General features: G+C 40.1%; 1 protein-coding gene across 1 annotated transcript in view; it reads left to right on the forward strand.

The window, feature by feature from the left end:
• Positions 1–13,736, forward strand: part of VPS4B (vacuolar protein sorting 4 homolog B) — a 17,420-nt gene extending 3,684 nt beyond the window's left edge. The window contains exons 4-10 of the mRNA XM_009279239.1: positions 2,567–2,686; positions 2,928–3,084; positions 4,574–4,722; positions 4,893–4,974; positions 7,012–7,231; positions 10,197–10,334; positions 12,208–13,736. Coding sequence (XP_009277514.1) covers positions 2,567–2,686; positions 2,928–3,084; positions 4,574–4,722; positions 4,893–4,974; positions 7,012–7,231; positions 10,197–10,334; positions 12,208–12,309 — 968 coding nt within the window. The 3' untranslated portion in view covers positions 12,310–13,736. The remainder of the gene's footprint in view (positions 1–2,566; positions 2,687–2,927; positions 3,085–4,573; positions 4,723–4,892; positions 4,975–7,011; positions 7,232–10,196; positions 10,335–12,207) is intronic.
• Positions 13,737–25,516: the final 11,780 nt, after the last annotated feature.

Genomic DNA, 25,516 nt, shown 5'->3' on the forward strand with positions numbered 1-25,516 from the left:
AGAAGGATTTTTTTAAAAAAAAAAAAAAAAAAAAAAAGCTTGTGCTTAAGTTTAGGAGTTGAGAACATGGATGCTTGCCCGTTTATAGTAATGGGCAGCATTTTCTCATATGCAGTGATGATGCCCTCCCAGCTGAATAACATAATAGTTTGGGTTTTTGAACTCAAATGCTGAATACAGTGATGCAATGTATAGCAGCTACCAGTAGTTTTGTACACAGTAAAAAAAAAGGCATTGTTTGATATTTACTACCCTTTAATGGTGAAGAATTGTTCAGAGCTTCCATGCCAGAAGGTGCTTATTGATCTGAAGAAACTTCATTGTGTTCTCCCTAGTTTTCAGTGTAACAAAGATCAAATGCATTTACCAGATTTCTGCTTGTGTAATTTCAGGAGCTATTGTATCATATTTGGAAACTGTGCCATGCTTTTTCTACTTCTGTACGCATTTATTTAGTCCTATGCACAGTTCTCTGGAAGAGTTTCCTGTATTTTAAAATGACAGAAAAATGATGAGCATTGGACTCTCATCCTGTCTCTCACTATAAAGACTTCATTTTTTCCCACATGAATCGGACCTTCAGTTCTTACTTCAAGAAATAGTTTCTTGCACCCACCACTTCTTTGATACTTTTTATAAAATGACAACGTTCTTGCTTATACAATTGATTGCTTGAAAGTCTGAGGTGTGAGATCCTTGGTACCTTTAAACTTAACACAGGAGTCTGTTACTCAGATAATACAAGCTCTGGGCAGCCTTCAAATTAGTCATCTTCATTTTGCTTCCCACAACAGCCACAGAAATTTCCTGTATTTAATTTTGCTGCTTTGTTACTCCTAGCTGACTTTGCTTTATGGAACTTTCCCAAACCTATGGGTATTTATCATGATTTTAATTACAATAGCAACTTGGCTTATTGTGGGAGAAGTGACCAGTAACATTCAGACTGGATAGTAGTTGTGGGTCTATTGTCATGTATTCTTGTTTAGAATTTTAAAGGCCTTTTGCACTCTATTGCTTAATCTTCCAGCTATTAATTTACACCTACAAAATTAGGAAGCCTACGATTCCAGTTCCATTTGTTTCCTGGTACAGGTAATCTCTTACAGTGCAGTAATTTCAGTTACCTTGGTATGTCTGGTGCAGATAACTGGTATTTTAACTCTGAAATAATCTCCTGTTCCTATCTGAACTGTTACCTGTTCTGCTAATTATTTTAGTGATGGAGCACGTAGTTCTGTTCACTTCAAGAAAAACTGAAATGTAATCAACCTAGCAAAATCATTTAATGCATTGGAAGCGGGTGGTTGAATTAATTTCAGTATATAGATTGCAAGCTAAGACAGTTTGCAGTCAGCTTTCTCTATAACATTTTTAACATCTTTAACAATATGATGTGGCTTTTGGACTCTAAATTCCAAATTGTTAACAATTGCAATTGTTAACAGAAATTGTTCATGTCAATCTGATGGAAAAGGAATGCAGCAAAAGAAAAAAATCTCAAAGGACATACTTAAAAAGTAAGCAAGTGTTACTTGCTTTGTTCATTAGCCAGTGAGTAACAGTAAATTTTCCATCCTGTAAAAGAAAAAAAGCCTTAAATTACTTCAGAGCTCTGAAGGCATAAAGTGAAAGTGTAAGAAAATAGCTGGTGAAAGCCAATTGTCAAATTATAGAAAGCCCCTTGTAGAGAAATAGGGCAACTGAAACTTTCAGTGTGTGAGTACTTAGGTAAGCATTGGGTTGGTTGGCATTTGTTCATCTGAGAAAATTTCTCTTACCTTTTGGATTTGCCTTGGCTGGGATTACAAGATCTACTATTCAGTCACTAGCTCAGATCCAAGTTGTCCCATCTAAAAGTAGTCAAGACAAAATCATTTTTAGCATGTCAGACTAACCAATCTGAAGTCTGAAGAGAAGGCTAAATTACAGCTCAGTTGGTTAAAGTCAAGCTGAACTTGTTGATTGAGCAAGATGAGACTTGGTGATAAACTTTGAGAGAACATGGCTGGACTAAGAAGATACTTCTGCAGCTAAGCAGGCTCCATACAACCTTTCTGATGCTTTCAGTCCTAGTTCTCAAAGCTCTTTACCATTAGATGGTCTGATTGTTTGCTGCACATCTGGAGATACCCAACAAGTTACTTCATCTGCTGGTAAATCTTATAAATCCTGGGCTAGTGCAGCTACATTCAAATTTTTCAGGAAGTGCAATGGTGGTTTAGTGAGGAGATGGTGCCTGGGTACCTATTAGAGAAGGTACTCATCTGTGACTACTGAACACACATTTGCTGGGCAGTTATGGACTAGTTTTGACCATTGCAGGACTTCTGCTAACTCTCCAGTATTCTGGTTATCTGTGGTTTATTGTGGTAAAACAATGTGATAGATTTCTGTAGAAATAACATCCATTTGACTAACAGTATTCAGTGTTTATATCTACTTAGAAATGCCTTGGTTTTATTCAGTATAGACATAGGCGTAGATTTTTTTTTTCCCAAAACAGAAGTTATTGAAGTAGTGAAAAGATATGTGCATCACTAATTTATGCAATCTTTTCTTATAGGAGCGATTGTTATGGAGCGACCTAATGTAAAATGGAGTGATGTTGCTGGTCTCGAAGGTGCCAAAGAAGCACTTAAAGAAGCCGTGATCTTGCCCATTAAATTTCCGCACCTGTTTACAGGTCAGAATTACAGCATTTATTTGCTATTGGCCAGTCAGGACTGGCACCGGGGTCTGAGAGGGGTGTTATGCTGATGTATCAGAGACTCAAGCTGAGCTCTTAGCAAAGAGATTGTGATCCATCTAACAGAAGATTCATGGCTAGATGTGGAAGACCTCTGAGTAAATTAGAGGGGCTTCATCAGAAAAATAGGTTCAGTCTTTCTACAGTATCTTGAAGGCTGCTAGTTTCTCTCTTGCAGGAAAGAGAACACCCTGGAGAGGGATTCTCCTGTTCGGACCACCAGGAACAGGAAAGTCTTATTTAGCAAAAGCTGTGGCGACAGAAGCAAACAACTCTACCTTCTTCTCCGTATCTTCCTCTGACCTTGTCTCAAAGTGGTTGGGAGAAAGTGAAAAGTAAGTTGGAGTTGCTAGAGGTCCAGGAAAACATTGGCAAGAAGAAATTAATATAGAGCTAGATAAGTTGCTGTAAAGAAACTGAATTTGAGGGAAGGGTTCTGTCTTTTTAAAAACAAACTTCAGGTGTTTCTATGCTTCATGCTGCAGTGCCACGTAAAGATATCATGTGCTGCATTTTGTGCTGCTGCAGCTGGACTGCTTTTCAGTGCTCAAGATAGTTTTAAAAACTAGCTCAGAAAGGTTTCGGGAACACCATGGAGCTCATTCCCCTTCTGAACTCAGCTGTGATTGAACACTACATCAGTCTGAAGTGTTGGGGTACTCTGCCTCTTGGCATCTCTCCACTCATTTGTCCCAGCAGCTGTGTCACTAACATGTGGCATTTCTTTGTCCATATGGAGGTGTTTTTTCTTTATCCTGATTTCAAACAAAATCTGGAAGACATAAGAGACTTGCAAAAATAGGTTGAAGGAGAGGAGCAGCCATGAAAGAAAATTTCATGGTTGCCCATGCTAACTCTTCATTTGTTACTATGTGATATGTGAAGAAGACCCAGAAGCCTGAAGTGACATATCAGCTGCCGTCTAGAAGTGCAGGAATTTGTCCGTCTAGGCTTCCAGTGAAGACTTCCTGAATTAAGAAAAAGCTCTGGGTTTGTTGTACAGAAAGGACTTTTGTATGAGGATGAGAATACTTGTCAAAACCACGCTTTAATAGTTTGAAGTGTGGGACAACTGAGCAACACTATTTAAAGTTGATAGGATGAGGGAGAAAGACCATTAGATAAAGTGTTTGAACTGGGGTTTTTTTTTTCCCCCAAACCTGGAAACCTTAAGCTGCTTTTCTTCTGTTGCAAAAGGAATACAGAACTGGAGTCCAGCTTGGCATTTTTTCTGTTTGACTTCATTTGAGACTCTTGCATGAAATTTAGTGCTGGTAATGTGAAAAATTTCCCAGCATGTTCCTATTTATTTTCCTTTTTAGCTTAGTAAAATGTGTTAATAAGATATGGATAGGGCTTGGGTTGGGTTTTTTTGGCAAACCAACTTTCCTTGTCATATAAAAAGTATTTAGTAAAGTTGTGTAAAGTAAATATACATGTTATTTCTTACAAAATCTCTAGAGTTAATCTGATTAGGTTACAAATGTTATATAAGAGAAAGCCATGTTCTTTTGAATCTGTCTAGAGTGGTGGGGTTGTATAGTCCAGGCTGTCTTGTAGAAATGTAAACCGAAAAAGGGCTTTTTCTTGCAAAACCTTGCCTGGAGTACTCTAGAATGTTTCACCTCCCTTTATGCTGGGCTGTCTCACTCAGTGTAATGCAGAGTCTTGGAGCTGGAAGCATGTTGTATCTTTGAATAGCTTTATGTTAATACTTTTTCTCTTTTTAGCTTTCTCTAAAGGAAGTGACTGTATCATAATCTTAAGTTATGTGTTTTTACTGGTGTAATCATTAAGATAACTGAAGCTGTTTCCTTTTTTAAGATTAGTGAAAAACTTGTTCCAGCTTGCCAGAGAAAACAAACCTTCTATTATCTTCATTGATGAGATAGATTCCCTCTGTGGGTCAAGAAGTGAAAATGAAAGTGAGGCTGCTAGACGGATAAAAACAGAATTTCTAGTCCAGATGCAAGGTAAGTTTACTTGGTTTTCAGAATCAGAGGAATTAAGATACGTATTTTAAGTTTAGCTTGCATGAGAACACCAAAAAGACCTGCAGTTCCACCCCATTAAATTCTGATGACATTTTAAACCAGTCTCTGTTTATCATCTAAACGGTGAAATGATTTCTGCCCTGATATAGGGGTTGGTGTTGACAATGAAGGAATCTTGGTCTTAGGAGCAACAAACATACCCTGGGTTTTGGATTCTGCTATCAGGAGAAGGTATGATGCATTTTTTTCATGGTGTGAAATTTGCAACTGTTGTGAGGGTTCAGTCTGAGACTACTTGAGGTAGTAATCCAACTCATGATTGCACACATGGCTAATGTTCTACAACTCAATTCCATGAGACGGACTGAGCCAAACTAATAGCCCCTTGCCCCTTTAAAGAGGTAGGTTGTTCACTCTCATATTGGCCCTGTAGTGTATTTGATCTCTTGGTTAGCTGATTGTGCTTGAGCAAGCAGAAAACTATTCTGTTTCCTTGTTGGTTGGTTTTCTGGTGGGCTTGGGAGACAAGTTACAAAATATGCACCTTAGAAGGGCAAGGGGGGGTAGAGCTTTCCTTTTCAGCTGTTAACAAACTGTTGAACAACTTGAGTTATTTTATGGAAATGTAGCCTTATGTTACACAGAAACACCATATTTTTCTACTGGTCAAGCATAATTTGTGATCTTTCAGTGCATGTTTTAACTGCTTTTTTGTAGATAAAGGGCTTCCATACCTGTATCTGATTAGCTGGATCTTTCTTTGAGCTGCAGAGCAGTAGAGGACAAATACAGCTCTCTGACAAGTATGGTTATGTTATGATGAGGACACAGTTTGGATAGTGGTCATTTTTGTAGGCTAAAGAAAGGTTACTTTTTTGTGACTGTCACTGACTTTTATTTATATACTTAATTCAAGCTGGCCATACTTCCACTGGGGGTTGGACCAGGTGACCTCCAGAGGTCGCTTCCAACCTGTATGACTATAGTTTTGTGTGAGACAGATTTAGAGGTGAATGTGTTGCTTAAAATTTCAAGTCATTCTTGAGATTCCAGCTCTGGGGTCCACAGTACAAGACAGACATGGACCTGATAGAGTGGGTCCAGAAGGGGGCCATGAAAATGATCAGAGGGCTGGAACACCTCTCCTGTGAAGAAAGGCTGAGACTTGGGGTTGTTCAGCCTGGAGAAGAGAAGGCTCCAGGGAGACATTATTGCAGCCTTTCAACATATAAAGGGGGCTTATGAGAAAGACGGAGAGTTGTTTGGGGTTTTTTACCAAGGCCTGTAGCGACAGGACAAAGGGCAGTGGTTTTAAACTGAAAGAGGGTAGGTTTAGATTGGACATAAGTAAGAAATGTTTTACGGTGAGGGTGGTGAGACACTGGAACAGGTTGCCCAGAGAAGTTGTGGACGTCCTCATTGGAAGTGTTCAAGGCCAGGTTGGACGGGGCTCTGAGCCAACCTGGTCTAGTTGAAGATGTCCCTGCCCACGGCAGGGGGGTTGGACTCTAGATGATCTAAAGGTCCCTCCCAACCCAAACCATTTTCTGATTCTCTGCAGTGTGAAACAGTAGCTCTCTAACTCTTGTCCACAAGACTTAAAGGAACTTGTACAACAATGGCAGTAATCAAATTGATTTTTCATGGATTTGGCCCACTTTGTCATGTATATCAAGTTAATTGTGTTCTACAGAATTTGGAGTCGCTCTTATTTTGTGGGTGGGAAGTAATCCCCATTGTGAGAACAGATGCTGCTTCAAAGGAAGAACTGCAGTTATCAACGTTTTCTACTGACAACTGTATTAATATGACTTCAAATTTGCTTCCAACTATGAAGTTTTCTTTAATTTAGTTGGAGACTGTAGAAAGTGGTTGTGTCAGCTTGTTATCAGGCAGTTCTTTCTTTGAATGTGAAAACTGTTCAGATATACTTCAACACTTAAAGACTTTTTCCCCTCAATTTTTTCTTTTAAAACACAAACTCTGCTGGAGAAAATCTGGAAAAACTTCAGTCTGAAGAGAAGATCTTTGTCATGAAAAGGAAGTAGTTATTCTGGATGTTAGCTTATGCTAGCTACAGTATTACTTATGAGAACAGGCTGTTGAATATTTGCCTTAGATTTTTTTAAAGGTTTATAATACTGAAACTGCTTCTTTCTAATATTGCTAGGAATAAGCTATATAATACTTATTTGCATAAGCTGCTTTCTACTGTGCACCTGCATGAGCTAGCATCTGTGGAACATTGTGTTTTCTTTTTTAAACCAGGTTTGAGAAGCGTATTTATATTCCTTTACCTGAAGACCATGCCAGGGCTGCAATGTTCAAACTTCACCTTGGGTCAACTCCAAATCTCCTAACGGAATCAAATTATCGAGAGCTTGGAAAGAGAACTGATGGCTATTCTGGTGCAGATATAAGCGTCATTGTACGTGATGCACTGATGCAGCCTGTTAGAAAAGTGCAGTCAGCTACTCACTTTAAAAAAGTAAGTAGGAATCAAAAGTTTTTCGAGTTATTTCATCTCTGAGAACTATCTTAATTTTAAAGTTCCTTGCAAGTAAACTGAATTTGGTTTTGGGTAATACTGCACGCTTATGAATGTCCTTTTATTGAGCAGGGAACTTGGGTATTCCTCCTCTTTTTTTTCTTTCCCCCGTCCCCCCTCGGTCCTCCCGTTAAGTCTGGTGGAGCTAGTTTCTGGGTATGTATTCATGCTGTGTAATCCAAGCTCTGATGACTCTTCATGTCTCTAGGTAGTGTTAAAAGCATTCAGTTTGAAGTTTGACTTAAATGGGAATGTTACGGCGGTGCTCTTTTTCTGGATCAAGTTACGTGGTTCTTCATGTTTTTCTAGCGTCTTGAAATAAATGTATCCCTCATCCACATGGGAACAGATGGATTATAATTATGCACACTGTTTACTTGGCATAGTTTTTTGAACTGAAAAATTAAGGTTCTTGTAAAGTTCTGGTAAAAACATTGAATCAATGTTACTTGCAACAGGAGTAAAGATGAAAGACAACTGAGCGAGGTCTGCGTTTCATTGTTCGGGCAGCATGCAGCATCCTATGGATGCTGCTGTAATGTGAAAATTAATTTACACTTACTTAGGTGCACCCTACAGAGACTATATTGAAACTATATTGTTTAGCTTATCTTGCAGTTACCTCTGCATACTATGTACTGACTTAAGAAATACTTCTTCTGAATGTTTGGATCTCAAAAACTTTATCTGACAAAGAACCAACTAGAGTTCTTCAGCACCAATCTAAATCCATTAAATCTGGGAATGCTATTTTTTCCCCCAGAGTATTTGCACATATGGGTCTTGTTCAATCAAATTAATTGTTCTCTATAAACTCTTAAGCTCTTAAATGGAAAAAAGTGTGATAATGTTATCAATGGTTATAAAGAGTTCCAAATGCGTACAACATGTATCGGTTAAATAAAATTATATTTTTCCTGTGTAGTATTTTTAGAGTAGACCCACACTAAAAGTATTTTTTGTTTACATTTTTACTGCAAACTTTGATTTTACAGAAATTGATATATCTTGGGTGAAGGTGCGTCGAGGTATTCTGCAGAAGTTTTTGCTGCTGTAAAGGGAAGCGTTCATTTTCTTGCTCCTTAAAAGGGTAGGAGTGGGGTTGGGTAAGGTAGGAAAAATTTCAGATCCTAAGCTGTCAAGAGATACGTACCATGTAACTTGTGTTGGCAGCAGTTCTTGGTCACCTCAATTACAATTTTTTTTACCAGTAACTCAGCCTGACATAAAAGGGTTAAGGGCCCTAAACTGAATAGCTACAGTTGTTTTGAAATTGAAGGTAGCCTTTTTTTTTCCATGTAGTTTCTTCCAAGGAACACATTCAGCTTAGGATTCAAAGAGAAAGGAACGCTTAAATCCAATATGGTCCAGAGTATGAGAGGACTACGTAAGTTTCCAGAGTCTGCATTGAGGAAACCTTTGTCAACTTTGTAGTTATTAAAATAAACCTGCAGCCTGTCATTTTGGGGTGGGGGGGGGGAACCCAAGAGGAGCTTTTCCCAGTTTAAAAACAAAACGCGTATTCTGAAACACTGATTTGATAAGTTTCTTCTGGGGGCAACTCAGCAGTAACACTGATATAAACTGTGTTTGTTTAAAAATAAGCAGCTGTTTTGATATATCAAGGATTTCCTAGATGCTTCCTTCCCTTAAGCAGTGATGCCTGAAGTATTTATCCGTTGTTGACTTTAAGTGACAATGACATTTCTGGCTAAAGGGCTGTTACCTTTTAGCCTTTCAAATTTGGAAGAATCTGAGGCATGTCTCAGACTACCATGGAGCAATGAAATAACCTCAGATGTCACAGTTTGCAGAGCAACCCAAAAGCAATTCTTACCTCTTATCTCCTTTTGCCCGCAAAAAAGGAAGGAAAAAACGCCACAACTGCAGTACTTTGAGGGCTCTGACATAAGCCAGGTTGATTCCACTTATGTTGCTAGTACTTCAATTGGGTGTGATTTCCTGTTTTTATAAGCAAAAACTTAGCTTTATTAATTGTTTGCATCATAACAGACAACTTGCTCCAGTTAAACAGTACTTTCCTCAATTATTACTAATTCCCTGTAAACCAGTCCTTGCTCTGTGTGATAATACAGGTTTGTCAGGGTGCATTGTGAATATTACTATCTGTGCTCTTCAGCATCGTGCTTTAAAAGCACTATTTAAATGGAACAGCAAATGAAGCTCTCTGCTGTTAAAAATAGCCAGTTAATGTGTTGTCTTTCAATCTTTGCATGTGTTTTGAGTTCCTGTGGATGTGTGATGCTTCAGGTAACGATGAAGGAAAATAAAACTGTGGGTCCCGGATAACGTGTTGCAGAAAGGGAACAGACACCTGGTGTAGCTTTTTTGGGTCTGTCCATGTGTCTGGAAAAAAAGGATGGTTTCTGTTCTCCCACTAGATGGCCCTGTTTTCTATCGAGTGCTGCTGAGGTGGTGTCAGAAAAGGTGCTGGGAACTTCGTAGTGCAGTATGGCAAAGATTAAAAAGCCATCTCTGGCTTCCTGACTTGAGGGGCACTCAAGGATAATTATTGCGAAGTTTTTAGAAAGCTGTTAACCAGTGAGGAATGGACTCCCAAAGTGACCAGGGACTAGGAAGGGTGGTCTTCTCCAACTAGATTTCCTGGCATGTTAGTTTTCCACAGAAATCCTCAACCTTAGGAGGAAGCGGCTTCTGGGATTTGACTTGATGTGACTATAAGTATCCGGCTACAGCTGCATGTTTTCAAAGTGAATGACGCCAGTACACTTACACGATTTCTCTTTCACAGGACATGTCTTCCCAATGGGTGGGACACCCATATAAAATCAAGGAATGTTTTTGCTCTAAAGATGCTGTTCAGCTTCTGGGTTTTGTCTTTAAAATTATAACTCCTATAAACTGAGTATTTTCTTATTTTTAGGTAAAAGGACCATCGGTGTCTAATCCAAATACGATGGTAGATTTGTTCACCCCTTGCTCTCCAGGTGATCCTGAAGCCATAGAAATGACATGGATGGAGGTTCCAGGTGATAAATTACTGGAGCCTCAAGTTTCCATGGTAGGTATTCTTTTGTAGCATTTCTTTCTTGCTTTGCAGAACTCTGAAAAGACTTTAAGGTAAAGACCGTTTTTCAAATGGCTATGCAAGGCAATTGGATGAGTTGTTTGTTTTCAGAAATCCTGGACATACCAGCTAACGTTTGAATTCCCAACACACAGCGCTACAGTACAGCATGCTTGTGAAAAAGCCAGCTCTCTATCCCTGATAAGCATTTCTTTCTTACTGCTCTTGTCTGCTGGCATGCAGCGGCTGCCCTTTCATCCATAGACAGCATCTGGCTCTTCCACTGTTCTTTCACTTGTCTTTTACTCATTTAAAACCTTTGGAATCCCTGCCCCGTGATATGCTTCCTTCCCATCACTCTGTAGCATTAATGTTGATATTGGGAAATGGAAAATTATATTCAGTGTAAATTGGGAAGTGATGTGCTGTAGGTAAATATTGCCCATGAAATAAATGCAAGCATAAACAACAGAATGTAAAAAAGATGGTGGTTGTAATGGTAGCTTTGGTTACATTTCGTTATAGGTGATACAGCTCTTTCAGCTGTTTTCTTTGTGCATGTTAAAATACTTGCTTTGGTCTAGGGGATAAAATATGTCATTTTAAGACAAACTGAAATTTTAGTTCACTGTTTTAAATTTAAAAAAAAATTGTTGGACACTCATTCTGTATTTTTCCCCAAGAGCAACCAAAGAAGATTCTGAATTTAAGTAAAATGTTTGAGGGAAGGACTTGATATCAAATCTGTGCTGCTGTCAGTTCTTGTGTGCAAACAGTCCTGTAAAGAATGAAAGAAATCAGTGTATTTCATGGGAATCACAAACCTCTCAAACAGTAGGCACTGCTTTGTAAATATAACCGTCGCTATAGTTCAGAAAAGAATTCTCCGTGCGTATTTGCATACTGAGGAAGCACAAAAGGATGTATGCAGGTGTAGGCCTGCCCTAAAACTTCTGCCTGCATGGTCTAAGTGGATTTTTAATCAGTCTTTCCTGGAATTAAACATAACAATTCCTTGTGTGCTCCTAATGGTACCTGGACTCTGATGCATATAGTTGCATAGGCAGTTGTTTCGGTGTCCAAAATCAGTTCTTGTCCTTAAAAAGATCAGGCTTTAATTCTTTCTAAGCAGGGTATCTCTAGTCTGAGACAAATATCAAGTCTAGAAAATCATGATGTTAACTTCTGGTTTTACCCCTAATTTTATAGTAATATGAGGTGTTACTTTTTTCAGTTGCCTTTGGCTAGGACTTGATTAGTTTTCTTGCCCCTTTTTATTCATAGGATGTTTTAACTGCTGCTTTCAACTTCATAGACCTTGCGATTTTTCTGAACTCCATTTTCTAGTATCTAAATATTTATCTAGGAAATTGACTGAATTGAAGAGACAGAAATTACCAGTCATAAACAGTAAAACTTTGCTAGAGATGAATCACAAACTACTGTTCTGTATTGTTGGACTATGAAGAGTACATGGGAACATCTGATTATTTTCCACTTTACCCTGCTGTAGATAAAGATGGGTTGAAAATAGTAACTGACCAAAAAAAAAGGAGGTTCAGTTCTCTTCAGTAAAAAGAGATGAATAAAACTTGAATGGATGAGTGGCTTAAACCTAAACCTGAGGTTGTGGTTTTGTTATGAGAAAACTCACTGACAGTTGCCTGTCTTCACAGGGTTAAAATGCTGCCTCTGTGCAGAAATGTTTAGGCTTACTTAAAAGTTTTGTGCAAATAGGAGCTCCTATAGTCATCTTGTTTTAATGGGCTTTTTAATGCATATTTGTCACGGCAACAAGATTGTTAGCAGCGGTACTATACTTGTTTCTGAAAAAACACTTTTTTCTCTGGGTTTTTTTTTCTGGCAGGACGATATGCTCAGGTCGCTAGCTAGCACAAAACCAACAGTTAATGAACAGGACCTGGAGAAGTTAAAGAAGTTTACAGAAGACTTTGGTCAGGAAGGCTAAACCAAAGATATATGTGGAGCATTAGAACTTTTTTGCTTTCTTAAGTATTCTTGTATCTTTATTGATGGCACTTCAAATTAAATGCCAATAAAATCACTCCTTTCTTACTTTGCAGAAGGAATAGAAGATGCCTGTGCAAAGACCCTTAAGCTTTTGTATCGTATTGTTTTCCTCAGATGTCTATTTAAATGTCTTCTATTGAAAAATAATATGAAAATACAATTTTAGGGTAAGACAGCAAAGCAATGTGGTAAAGTCTATTAAATACTAGAAAACATTAAATGATTAGTTCAATTTTAGGTATTATATTAGACCTGGGTTTTAATTAATTTATTAGACCATGAGTTTTAAATTCCCAGTAGGCTCAAAAAACCCTTTTTTGAGGGGTGGAAGAGAACATATTTGTCGGGTGTTTTCAGTATCAGTCAATCAGCCTACATATTAATTGCTCTCATTTCACTTAGAAAAACGCAACAAAATTTGCTAATGAAGCATACTGCAAGTGTGGGTTTGCTATTAAAGTAAGAAAGAAAACACTGTGAGGATAAGACTACACGGGCCAGTACTTCGTTTAAATACTGATGAGACTGGTATTTGGCTTTTCCTGCTATGCTGTGTTAAAATTTTGCCTTAAACAGCAAGCTTTTGTTTTTAACTCTACTAGCTGATACACATGTGTCGCTGTGCAATTTAGCAAAAGTTTGTTGAATGCAAGTATCTCGGAAGGTTTTCTGCCAGTTGTTCTTGGGTTTTTTTTTAAATTTGGATTTACTTTCTGCAGGAGTTTGACTAAAGTTAGAAAAAAGCATCAGTAATATCCTGTAAGATTCCACATGTTGAGGCTGGCAAGGTATAGGTACACTTTGGAGAATGTATGGGAGGTATTTTGGGAAATAGCGTACTTTCACATGTGAGGAGAGTGTAACGGATATTTTAGTCACAGGCTTTCCAGTGATAAATTAAGTCCGAACCCTCCCGATAACTACTGCAAATAGGTTACGTCAATTTAGTGTTTAAATTTTGCGAGAAGGCTGGCACTTTAGTACAGAAGTAGCAATTCCGTGGATCTTTTTTCTGAAGAGCTACAAATTGAGATGTGCCTGAATGTAACTTAACAACACTACAGAGTCAGCATAGAGTTTGTGCCTTGTAAGTTTGCACTGGCTGTAGATATGAAACATCATTAGGATACCTAGAATACTCTTATGTTCCATTATCGCTGTACAACTCTGTCCTGCATATGCTTTGTTTAACTTGCATTAAAAGAAATCTGCACATTTTGTGTGCGTATATGTACATATACACATATGATCGTCTTTTGATGGGGTTTGGTTTCCTCTATGTACATATTTTGTGTACTTTATAAATCATAGGATGGGTGAAATTTGCTGTACTTAAATGAAGTAAAATGTTACAGTACAACATCAGCATCTTTGAGTATTTCTTCAATGTTACGTTCAAGAATTTACCGCTTGATTTTTTTTTTTAGACTTTGGTTTCTACGTTTAACAGCTAAACAAGCTACTTAGTTAAAAATTCTTTGATCTGTAAGGTGCTAAGATTTTGTTTACTAACATGATGAAACATTCTTTCCAAAATCATTTAGTTACACACAGCTTTACCTTTGTCTTACGTTGGAACACGTAAATGTGAATCAGTGGACTGCAAATCTTTTCGTGGACCTTTGTGGGGGTGGGGGAAGGGGGGCAGGAACTCCAGTGTAGGTGCAGGCAACTACAGTTAGTAAACCTAATCCTAGTTGCAACAGGATTGCTTTTTCTTAGTTGCCTCTTGTGAACTCTTTAGAAGTGAGCCACATACTGGCAGGGCTCTCGCTCAGAGGTTTGAAGCTACTATCCGAAGTACTTGTCTCTTGACCTTTTTAAAACGAGAGTCCTTACTGCAATCTTAAAATTCTCAGGAACTTTTTTTTTGTGGTAGGCTGCTTTGTCCTACGGGTTTGCATAAGCTTAACTGTGTAATCCCTTATCTTTAACGTAGAAGAAAAGTATACTGTATGTTTTAAATTTACATCTTGCTACTTACTCAGTTGTGGGATGACATCTGTAACAGAAGCATTAATGTTTGATGTTTAAAGTTGTTTATTCCAAATAAACATTGCTGCTTAGAACTGCAGCTACAAGGACGACTTTCTGGTTTGCTATCTTTGTAAAATGGGTATAAATTAATACATATCACAGAGCTTCCTAGCTAAGTTATCCCAGAATAGATGATAGCCAAATGGGGGGGAGGGTGTGAGGGGGCTGCGAAATCACTTTTTAGTTTTCAGTGTTAATCAAAAATACTCTAAATTAAAGAATTTATGAAAGATCATATTTGCTTTACATAATCAAAACCTCTGTAAATACCAGCTAAATTAGTTGTGCATTTTTCATAAGGTCTGATGTATGACTTGTTTTTGGCTAGTTAGCTTACAATTTTTTTTCCCTGACTTCTGGTGTTACTGCTTACTCTGACTGCAATATGAAAAAATGTCATTTTCGTTCTTTCCTGTGGTAAAATAGTTTTTCAATTAAATCAGTTGTGTATGTGCTTGTTGTGTTTGTCACAGATGGTTTCTTCACATTGACATTAAACTTTGGATTTCCTGTCACTTGTGGTATACATCTCAATGCATATACTCATGGGGTTAGAAAAGCTCACCGAATTAACTTGTTACTTTTTTTTTTCCCCATGTTGCCTGACTAACCTCAAAAAAATTGCGGAGTTTTGTTTCTTCCCTGATTTACTTGTCGGCTTTGTTTTGCCATCCTCTAGCACAATGAAAACGTACGAACCTCCTTGTAAGTTTTTGATTGGTTTTGTTTTTCAAATTATCTGCTGGTCTTCAAATATGCTTTTGTTTTAATTAGTGGAGCAGAACGCATGTGGCTGAGGCAGGTACTCTTGAATCGGCTTTTGTTCATGCTCCTGTCTGTCAGGGGTGTCTGGTCATAGTTTGCCCTTTTATTCAACTGAAGCAAAAAAGCTGCTGAATGTTCTCTGGTCAGACATTTTGATCTACTTTTTGTGTTTATTTAGTCTTCCTCCTACTAACATATTCTGATATTTTTTTCATGTTATTTCTGAGGATTATCTTGGCAGGAAGCTTTCCAATAGTTCTGAATTTGCTGAAATAATGCAGGAACATCTTTACTTTGCTGTTTACTCTTTCCTTCCTCCAGAATGACAAGCTTGTTTCACGATTGGCTTCCATACATGTTTTTGGTCTTAACCAGATTCATCCTAGTAATCATGGCTGACTTAAAGCCATTGCCATAACTTACGTAAACTATTGCAAGAACTTGGTGGACCATTTCCTACTGTGCTGCTTTTCCAACAGATGCTCAATTCTTATCAAAGCATTGTGCCTTTTATTCTTGAGCAGGTAGCTTTTGTTGTAGCTCTTGTGGCATAGCTCTAGTGCTTTCCCCTTCGATTTTTCTTTAGCTTTTTATTAACGATAGTTTAATGATTTTTTTTTTTATTCCACAAACCCTCTGTTGTCATAATTAGCTGTGTAAAAACTCTTAATTGTTCGTTCATCCTCTGTCCTGACATTTGCGTACTGACAGCCCAGGTATTAGATAAGCTTGTCCTGTTATTTGTCTTTTGGTCCCTGTGACCTAATTACAATTCTTCCTCTCCCTCCCTACCTCTACATAAACACACGCCCTTCTGATGGTAGCTTTTTGACTAGGTCACTGTTTTGTGCCATTTTCTGTTTGCTCACCTTTGCATCCTTTATCCTACCTAAGAGGCTCCAACTTGATGAATGAACGCTCAAGGATACTTCTTCCCTTCATCACATCGACTCAGTGTTTGGGGACGCCAGAGTCCATCTGTCCGTACCATCTGTGCACGGTACCTGCCACGTGTACAATCTGCTAGTCTTTTGCAGAAATACTTGACATCTTAGGGCTCGCTTATTTGGACTTCTCAACCATTAGCCATGGAAACAAAATATGATGTCCTATCTGCATCATAGCAGGAGCTAAGTTCTCTTCCAAAAAGGCTTTGGTTGTGTTTTGAGACATCTCCAGGAAATAAGCCACCGACGCCTGAGCACAGGTCTGATGTTGATAATGGAGCCAGGGATTTCTTTCCTGCTTGGTGACCTATTACCAGGCACTGTGCCATGAATTGGCAAGACTTGCTTTTGCTTGCCCTCCCTCCTCCTCTGCTGCCTCAGCTAATTTAAATCTAAGCTATTCAAGGCAGGGACTTTGCTTTCAAACATGCTTAGTGTCACATGCGTTCTGTCAACTATAAACAATAATTTCCTCTGACTCACTCTATTGTCGGCTGATGACCATCCACAAGTAATTTGTTACAAAAATCTCGGCTGGAGTAGTTGCCTTCTACTACTGCTCCGACAATGTCTTGGCAATAACGAGTCAGCTAGATGAGGGACTGAGAAAGCTGCTATAAATATCACCATCTCATACAGGAAATAGAGTGGCAAATGAGGACTGTTACTTCTAGCTGTGACTTGGGCTCTGGAAGAGTCAAGTGAATTCTTTGCCCAACAGAAAGCTAGGACAAAGGGAAAATTCAAACCATACAAATTCAAATGATCGCTTCTCCTTCCTCCCCTCCTTGAAGGCTGGAGCATAGGCTGTAGCTGGGAGGCTCTGACCTGTCAAGGCCTTATTTTTGTGTAAGAATTTAGAAAATCTGAAAAAGTAGCTGACTACTGTTTTCAAATGTGCCATTTAAAATGCCAGTTGAAATGCTCATGCTCTTGCCTGGCTGAGCCTGAGCTCACTTTGGAGTTTTAATGATGTTTTAATGAATTAATCACAGCCATGAATTGCTCTGTACACAACCAAACAGCAAAGCAATTACTGTTTTTTTTTTTTTTATCTTTACACCTGCTCTTGTTTTGGCCTGGTCTTGTGTGTTCATGTCCACCCTCGCTCTGTCTCTATAATTTAAAAATGTTTCCTTTTTTAGTTTTTTACCTGCCCGAAAACCTCATGCCCATGATGCACATGTCCACTGTGAGTATGGAAACAAGCAGGTGGCCTGCCTGCCCGACAGCAAAGCTTGTGCAGTTGCAGCACAGCAATAGTTTCCAGGGGAGCCACAGGGCCTGCTGACAGAGCCTAACATCTTCTGTGTCCTTCATCTTCGCTGTTCCTTCACCAGCTTCAGGACAGAGAAGGGATGCCTGTATAAACAGATACTGTCATTGCCTAAATGCACGCAGAGGGCTGTGGTGCACCTGCATAGCCATATATGCGAACGCTGGTTACAGACACCTCAAAAAGGTGTGTGTGCCTGTGTGATGACCCACCAAATGCATAACAGATAGTCACTGCAAAGTTACCAGCACTTGTAGCACCGCGATGTGCCTGCTCCTTTCAGGTTTAGATGGGCTCGGTCCAGCAGGGAACGAAGTTGCTGGAGCGTTTGTGGGGGTTTTTTGGGGGGGCATAGTGGTGGTGTTCTTCCTGGGCAGTCTGAGGCTCTACACAAGGTAAATGTGTCTACGGAGACACGTATGGGGTGAGGGACACCGGTCTGTGCCTCAGATCTCCTGTAGCTGGCACAGGCTGGAAATCGACTGGTGAACTAGGGCAGTGATGCCGATGCTCCGGGCTCCTATGGGGTTTCCGTCCCAGGTGTCAGCTGTGTGAAAGAGTTTCCACAAGCTTTGTGGCTATCATCAGGCTTATTCTCTTGGGCCTCCTTTTGTGTAAACCGTGCTCGCCTCACCACAGTGGATACTGGAAATGCGTGAGGCCTCTTAGAAGAAGAAAAAAGTTTTGATGAGAATTTTCCTTTGATGTGAAATGTTAATTGGCAATCTATGCCTGCCTCTTTCCTATTGCTTTTGGGTAGCCTTTTTTTTTTTTGTTCTTTCTAATTTTGGTTTCTTTTTTTTTTGTCTGACTTCACACTGTTGGGGTTTTTTTTTTTCTTAAATGGAAGACAAGGCACCAATTCCTTTTTAAATGCTATTTCAAAGCTCTTTATGTTCTTCTGTTTCTCCAGCTTTTCTACCAAAGCAAGCCTATTCGCAGCAAAGCAAAAGCTGACGGAGTCTCTCCGATTTCCCTTTTTCCCTTCAAAGCGACAGGGCCCGTCTGTACATGCTGTCCTTTCCCTGGCTGACAGCAGGATGGCAATGGGCTGCCCTGTTAGAGGATGGAGGCAGACTTGCAGGAGCGCAAGCAACTCCAATGTATTTCATGGCAATGCAAGGGGGAGTGTCCTGGTTTCGGCTGGGATAGAGTTAATTTAATTAACCATGACAGGGAGAAACGGCTGAAAGTGGAAGTTTCCTTGTTTCAGCAAGCTATTTTGAGGACAGAGGAGAACTGAACTACGTACAAGAGATCTTCTAAATTTCCATTGCAAACAGCCACTTCTCTGCAGTGCATGCCAAAGATAATTTATCAGGGATTGATAACAAGGGCAGATGTTGTGTAACTGCATCCAGGAAATAAACACCAGCCTCTTGGCAGTGCTGTGGATATCCAGTGTGTTACCTGGAACTGGAAACAGACTTAATTTGTGTTAAAAGATTGAGCAAACAAAGTTCTCTGAATTGCTTTGAAAGAGAACCTGGCACGAACCTGGAGGAGGTGTTCCTCCAGTATTTTTAAGAGTGCAGCAACAAAGCAAAGAGCAATGGGAGAGTACGAAGCTCTCCCACACAGCGATGTGGGGTAGGGCAACCAGCTCTAGAAATGTGAAACATTGTCAACGAGAGGCACGAAGCAGCTCTCGAGAGCAATGCGGTAGCTTTACGAGCACAGAAACTACCTGAGAAGATCACCTACAAAAGGTAAGTTTGTGAGAAACCAGAGGCCTACCAAGACTGCAAATCATTAACTCAACCTCTGTAGTAAGATTGGGTCTCATGAATGTGCGCGTAATAGACGTGGCTTGACTTGAATGACTTGGGGTGGTATAACTGGTAGCTTAATCCCCAAAGCAGAGAAAACTCACTAAAGTTTAGGACCTGTCAGTCTTCAAAGATTACCTAGAGGTACGTGTTTCCAAAGGCATGATACAAAGCACAAAACTACGCCTATTTTGGAAATACAACAATAGTGGCTTGGGTGGGAGCAACTTCACCACCAAACTGCTGAGCAGAAATCAGGTAAAGTGAAAGAAATAGGGCAGAAGTTGCTCAAAGTACAATTGCAAAAATGTTCCCTATCTGGCTAAAAAGTGAAAGCATTCATGAAAATATGTATCCAGGAAGGTAATAATGATAGAAATAGGGAAAGACTGCCTCTGAGGAAAGGCAAAACATGATACAAACATTGCTCAAGCAATGTGGTAGCTTCAATGGCAATTCCTGAGGACTTAACTGAAAACAGCCAGGAAAGGCTTCCTCCCTCAGCTGTCCATATAGAATTACTATCTGAAAACCTAAAAATGTATAGTGACCAAGGAGCTAATTTCTCCACAGGTGAAATTCTGCATTAAAGCTGTTGCTGTATCAAACATGAGCTTAGAGATGGTAACTGCAAGCCACAGCAGCTGTGGATTTCCTAGATAGGTAGGGAGCAAGGGCAGGTGAAACCATGGTAATCTTCACCTTACTGTTCTCAGGGAAGAAAAAAAAGGTATTACAATATCCACATGCACTGCAGGTTTGTTAAACAAGGGGTCAGTGGGATTTCTTAGGTCTGTGAGACTCTTCCCTTTCCCTCATTATCTAGTTTCCCAGCGGGAGGAAGGTGCTACCCCACAGTAAGGACAGCACTGCCGTCTTCTCCTCTTTCACCCCCCTGAAGCAAAGGATTCGCTGTCGAAGCACAACTTCGCTCCTTCTGGACAGCCGATCCTTGCTTTATGCACTCAGCAGTTCGGCTCTTCCCTAGTACACCGGGGAAAGGGGGCAGCTGCCACCAGGATGGAGAAAGGAGTTACAGCATCCAAGTTCACTGGCAAAGGAGGAAAGGCTCTACCGCAGCACAGAAATAGAAGGTTGCAGGGGGAAGGCATGGAAAGCCAAAGCAACTCCAGAAAAGACTGACACGTGTCACATCTTGAAATACCGTTATTGTAGGAATGGCTCTACAGACCAATTTTAGGATGACCACCTTCAAAATACAAGGACTAAGCTTTCTGCAATAGAGACTAGAGCACATCTGCCATTAGAAGAACAATCACTTTTTATTAGGAATCAAAACATCCTCTTACCCAGCATTCAAGGTAGAGTAAGTAGTGGAGAAAATCATATGTACTACACCTGAGAGGAAGGAGATTTTGGTGGAACTAGTTTTTCAAACTCACAAGTGTGTTGCTTCTACTTGTACTGTATAATGCATTTTCCTGTATGTGTTCAGTCATGGGGGCTGGGTGCAATAGGGTTGGATAGGCAGCGAGGCGATGGGGGTATTGTACAGCCTGTCACGGCTTCTGAGTCAGGCAAGCACACACTTTGCACCTCTGTGGCTTCATCCGGTCAGACGACTGTTGTTAACCGATAATGTCACATGTGCTGTCTTGTAACATGAACTTCTGTTGTAATCATCTGCTTAAATATAATTTTTGAAGCGGTAAGAACAATTGAGAATGGGTGCTCTTATGTCAAGAGACAAAGTGGATGTCCCTGTGCGAAAAGCCTGCCTTCGCTTCTTACAGATCCTTAAAAAAGTTTTAGCACTGAGCTTTCCACCGCGAAGGACGTCCACAGCCTGTTCCCTCCTGTGCCCGTCCCCGCCTACTCTCAGCAGTACTTGCTTCAGTGTGATTTCCAAGCCACCCGAGGAGACGGAAGCCGCTCAGCCTTCTCCTCCAACCCACAATCCACAGCATGCCTAACAAATATTTAGCAAGCTAAAGGAGTCTCCTATGTCCAAGTGTGAACAGAAAACTGTTCTAGTGTGAAGTCTGGTATAAGTAGGTGTGCCAAATGAAAAGAAACACAGATACTACATGAAATTCAAGACCATCTTGGTCCCAAGTTTAACTTACGCCTTTTTAAGTTAGACAGTAGAGATTTCCTTTTACTACTGGGTTGTCATTAATTTTATTTCAACACATCTATTGCTCAATATGCAAAATATCAATACAGTTATTTCTTCAGCATGAAATAAAAAATTATTAATGGATAATGGTTCACAATTTAAGTGGTTAATTCTGGATATTGTTTTAGCTTTTTTTTTAAACAACTCTGGCAAACACATCAACCAGTTAAATAAGCTTAAAGAACGGTGTGAAGACAAAAATCTGCTTTAAACAGTGCTTTCAGCATTCTTGTTTCCAGTGGGTGCATCCCAAAACAGCTGCAGAAGCCCTGGGAAACTACCCTGGTGGCTGGGCTATACCTGTGTACCTCACCTGCTTTTGTACCACACAATCAGCCACCAACACCTCCTCTGCTCCCAGCAGGCAGCCTCGGTTCATCCTGAGCCTGGGCTGCCTACAAACACCACCTGCCTGTGTGCTGGCAACCTTGGGGAGTGATTCTGCAGAAGCCCCTGGGCCATCAGCCCTGCCCAAGTTCATTGTGATAAGGACACCTGGAGTAGCTGGAGGCTGCGAGGACGCTGGGATCTGTCCCTGCTGCAAGCAAGCACCTCCTGGATGACCCGCTGAGTACGGGAGCACCGGAAATCTCCTTCTAGGAAGACCCACAAGATCACCCCGACGGCTCTGCAGCACAGAGGGTACCTAGAACAGGGTATTCTGGTCTGGGTAGCGCTCTGGGAGCCGTTTCGCCCTGCAGTACGAGGACAGCTCTATGATCTCTGCCCAGCATGATGACCAGTAGACAAGCTGTTGCCCAGCTACAGGGGGACTGGTTTTTTCTTTGGGGAAGCACAGCCCGGCAGACAACAGGATGTGATACATATTTCAGTCACACTACTTTAGTCACTACCACATACAGGCCATCATTTCTTTCCTCTTTCCCAAGTATCCTCTTATGGACGACTGTCGGGGACAGACAGTATGTTAGATAGATCCTTTTCTGATCAAGTACAGCAGCTCTCGTGTTCCCATTAGCTATTCTTCCCCAAGAGATAAGGGATCAAGAAAGTTGGTTGACAGGAACCACCCATCTAGGCTGCCATTATTCTAAAACCTGGACCTTCACTGCAATCCCAGAATTACTAACATGGCTCTAAGCTCTTGTAACCGTTGACGCTCATTTCCGAAGAGGGCCGTTGGATGCCATACCTACACTTGCTACAAAAAAAAAGGGGGAAGGCTGGAAAAGAAAGCAAGTTAATTTGGAAGGATAGAAGGAAAAAGTTGTTTTCCTTGGCCACAGAAGTTACTCTTTCACTGCTATTTCTTCTTCTAAATGCAGTGGCACAGGCTGGATGGAAATCACATCAAGAAGTCTCTGGCTTTATCACAGTGTAGCCTATAGATCCCGGTCTTCCCCCCCAGCTCCCTTCCCAATATGCAGACAACACAACCAGAAAATACAGCAGGTGAATAGTCGGGCACAATACAAGTGACTCCAGAGGCTGCAACCTTGCTACCTGCTCTTCTAAAACTTTATCCCTTCTCTCGAAGGCATCTTAAAACAAGCCGTATTTCTTTTACGTGTACCTGGTATGTTTTGGGAGCATTTATCTTTTAAGAAGATCAAAAGGACACTTCTAATATCAGCCATTTGTGCTGTAGTATTACCAATTCACAAATTTGTTTCCATGTTTAAATGACTACTTTGATTCTTGAGTTGCCACACTTTGGTTCATACTAAATATCTCAACCCACAATATTGTTATTGCAAAAGTCTGTTGAAAGATTTAAATTAACAAAACTGAGGAAGCAGAAAACCACAGCTGCAACAGCTCTTACAGTTTGGCTGCTTTCACCTACTTGTATTGTATTCCCTCTCCGTCTCTAAACACATCACTGTTGTATTGAAGCTTCTTCTAAAGATTAATTAGCAAAGCAATGAGCATGTTTTATCCATTCTTTTCCCCTCCCAGTCCTCAGGGTATATACAGACATTGGTCAGCTTGCTCTTTAAAATTATACACTTCGTGATGTTATTTATGAAGGTCAGATTAAGTATTGCTTTATGTACAACTGCAGTTTGGACTGGAGAGCAATGATGTTTACGTTAGCGTTCAATTTCCAGTTCCACAGTCATTGAGAAAACAGTTTTATAGTAAACAATTCCCTTGTGCCAGGAATGCACTTCCTCCGTGAATGAGGTCATATGAGATGAATAAAAACCAGATAACTTGGGGAGGACAAACTTTAGTTTCCGCTGGCATGCTTTAAAAGAATCAAAAAATCTGCTGGGGAATTCATTGGTGAATTATATGCAGTTCATAAGGTCTTCACCTTTGAATATACTCTCCACACAGAAATACATGACACTTTACAATCCAGAGAACAAAACAAGAGCAGACATTATCTGAGCTGCATTGTCAACCTCAAGGTTGTAAGGTAGCATCTTAGCCAAAAGGAAAAAGCAGTATGGATTTCTCCATAAAATCTACTGTAAGGGAACTCCACCGTAGTCTAGAAGGGCTTTTAAAACGTGGTTAGAAAGATGTGATCTTAACTGTGACTGATCAGGACCATACCGTGTGTTCAAGGCTTTTAAAGGCCCCCTACCAATATGTTTAACCTTCATTTTACTAGGAATTTACTGCAGGTTACTTCTTTAACTCACATCTTCACCTCACCTTGAAGTTGAGAGTGATATTGTATTGTGAAAGACACATTTATCTCCGTCTGCTTTGCTTTATATACTGCTGACATTTGAGCTTTCGAAGTCTCACTGTCTCCTGCAGTGGAAGTCTATAAATTGTCTATAGTTATTACCTTATTAATCTCCTCTTTTGTGCTAATTTAATATTGTTGGAAAGGTAACACATACAGACCGTCCTATACGTAAAAGAGGAAATGAACATATTTGATTGCTGCTTTTTCCAGTCCGCATCTTATTTTGACTTCTGCTAACAATTAACATACTGTCTTTTCTTAGATGGATCACTAATCAACTGCCATTGTTGTCACTGTAGCAGCTATCACCTTATTATGCACAATTTCTTCCTCTCACTTCCTCATGCCTCTGCAGCACTGAACTCAAAATGCCACCAAAGACATATTCCAGGTTAATCCCATCTCAGGACTAATTCTTGGTTTCTCATCCTTTTACTGCATCAAATTCAGGTTCTTTGTTCTCACCTTGAAAACTGCATAATCCCTGCCCACATCTCTGTTCCCATTTCCGCCTACTCACTACTTCTAATCTCCTCGCCAGTATTATTTTCACACCCTTCTGCACACCCTCTTGCCTAGGGGTTTTTGGTTTTTCTTTTTTTTTTTGTAAACTATTTTGTACAAGTCAACGACTGCATAACAACTAGTGAGAAAAAGTAATTTGAGGGAGTTTTTCAGTTACAAATAATTATACCTTAAATTAAAAAAAAATCAAATGCAGACATTTATACTAAATAAATATCTAAATATCTAAGTCAAATATATGGAATTATTTTATCTGGACTGCTCCGGAAGGGTTTTTTGTTTCTTTGTTTTAATCGTTGTTCTACTATTATGCCTTAAAGCTGAAAACCATGCTTTTATCTTTTTTTCATGCGAATAACACGAAAAACCTGTCGTTTCACCCAGCAGGGAACAGCATGCTGAAAAAAAATTCGGATTTAGATTTTAGAACAAGGGAGCAGCATTAACTCCCAACTGCAGCCAGCAGAAACCGGTGGAGCTCAACCGCTCTGAAAACCGAGTTTTGCAGAATCCACATCTGTTTTTACTGGAGGCGATCATATAAAATAGGCTTTAAAATCTGCCCGTGATAAAGTCAGTTAATTATCTTTCATGAAACGATTATGTTTTCTACCTCACTGCCACGCGATGTTTTCTCCTCCAAGGGAATAACTCTCTGCTTTCGCCCCTTTCTGGGTGCGTGTCGCAGAAACGGTCCGACACATCTCCACCATTTTAACCTCGTCAATTGGTAACCTCGGGCAACGTATTAAAAAGTTTGCGTACAAACAGGTGCTTAATATTCAAGACGTTTTTGTAACGTCTTTTGCACACGAGGAAGCCGAGATAAGTGCTTAATATTGCCACACTTAACCCACATCGCGCTTTTTTTTTCCTTCCCCTCTCAAAACTGGCGTTTATTACCCCCTGAAAGGGGCATTCAGGGCCAACACCGAGCACACACGTCTCCACGCCGCATTGGCGCACGCCGGCCATCTCCAGACGGACAGCTGCGGCAGGCCCACGGGAAGGGGACGCC

Source organism: Aptenodytes forsteri, unplaced genomic scaffold (assembly GCF_000699145.1).
Source record: "Aptenodytes forsteri isolate BGI_AS27 unplaced genomic scaffold, ASM69914v1 Scaffold81, whole genome shotgun sequence".
Taxonomy (NCBI): domain Eukaryota; kingdom Metazoa; phylum Chordata; class Aves; order Sphenisciformes; family Spheniscidae; genus Aptenodytes; species Aptenodytes forsteri.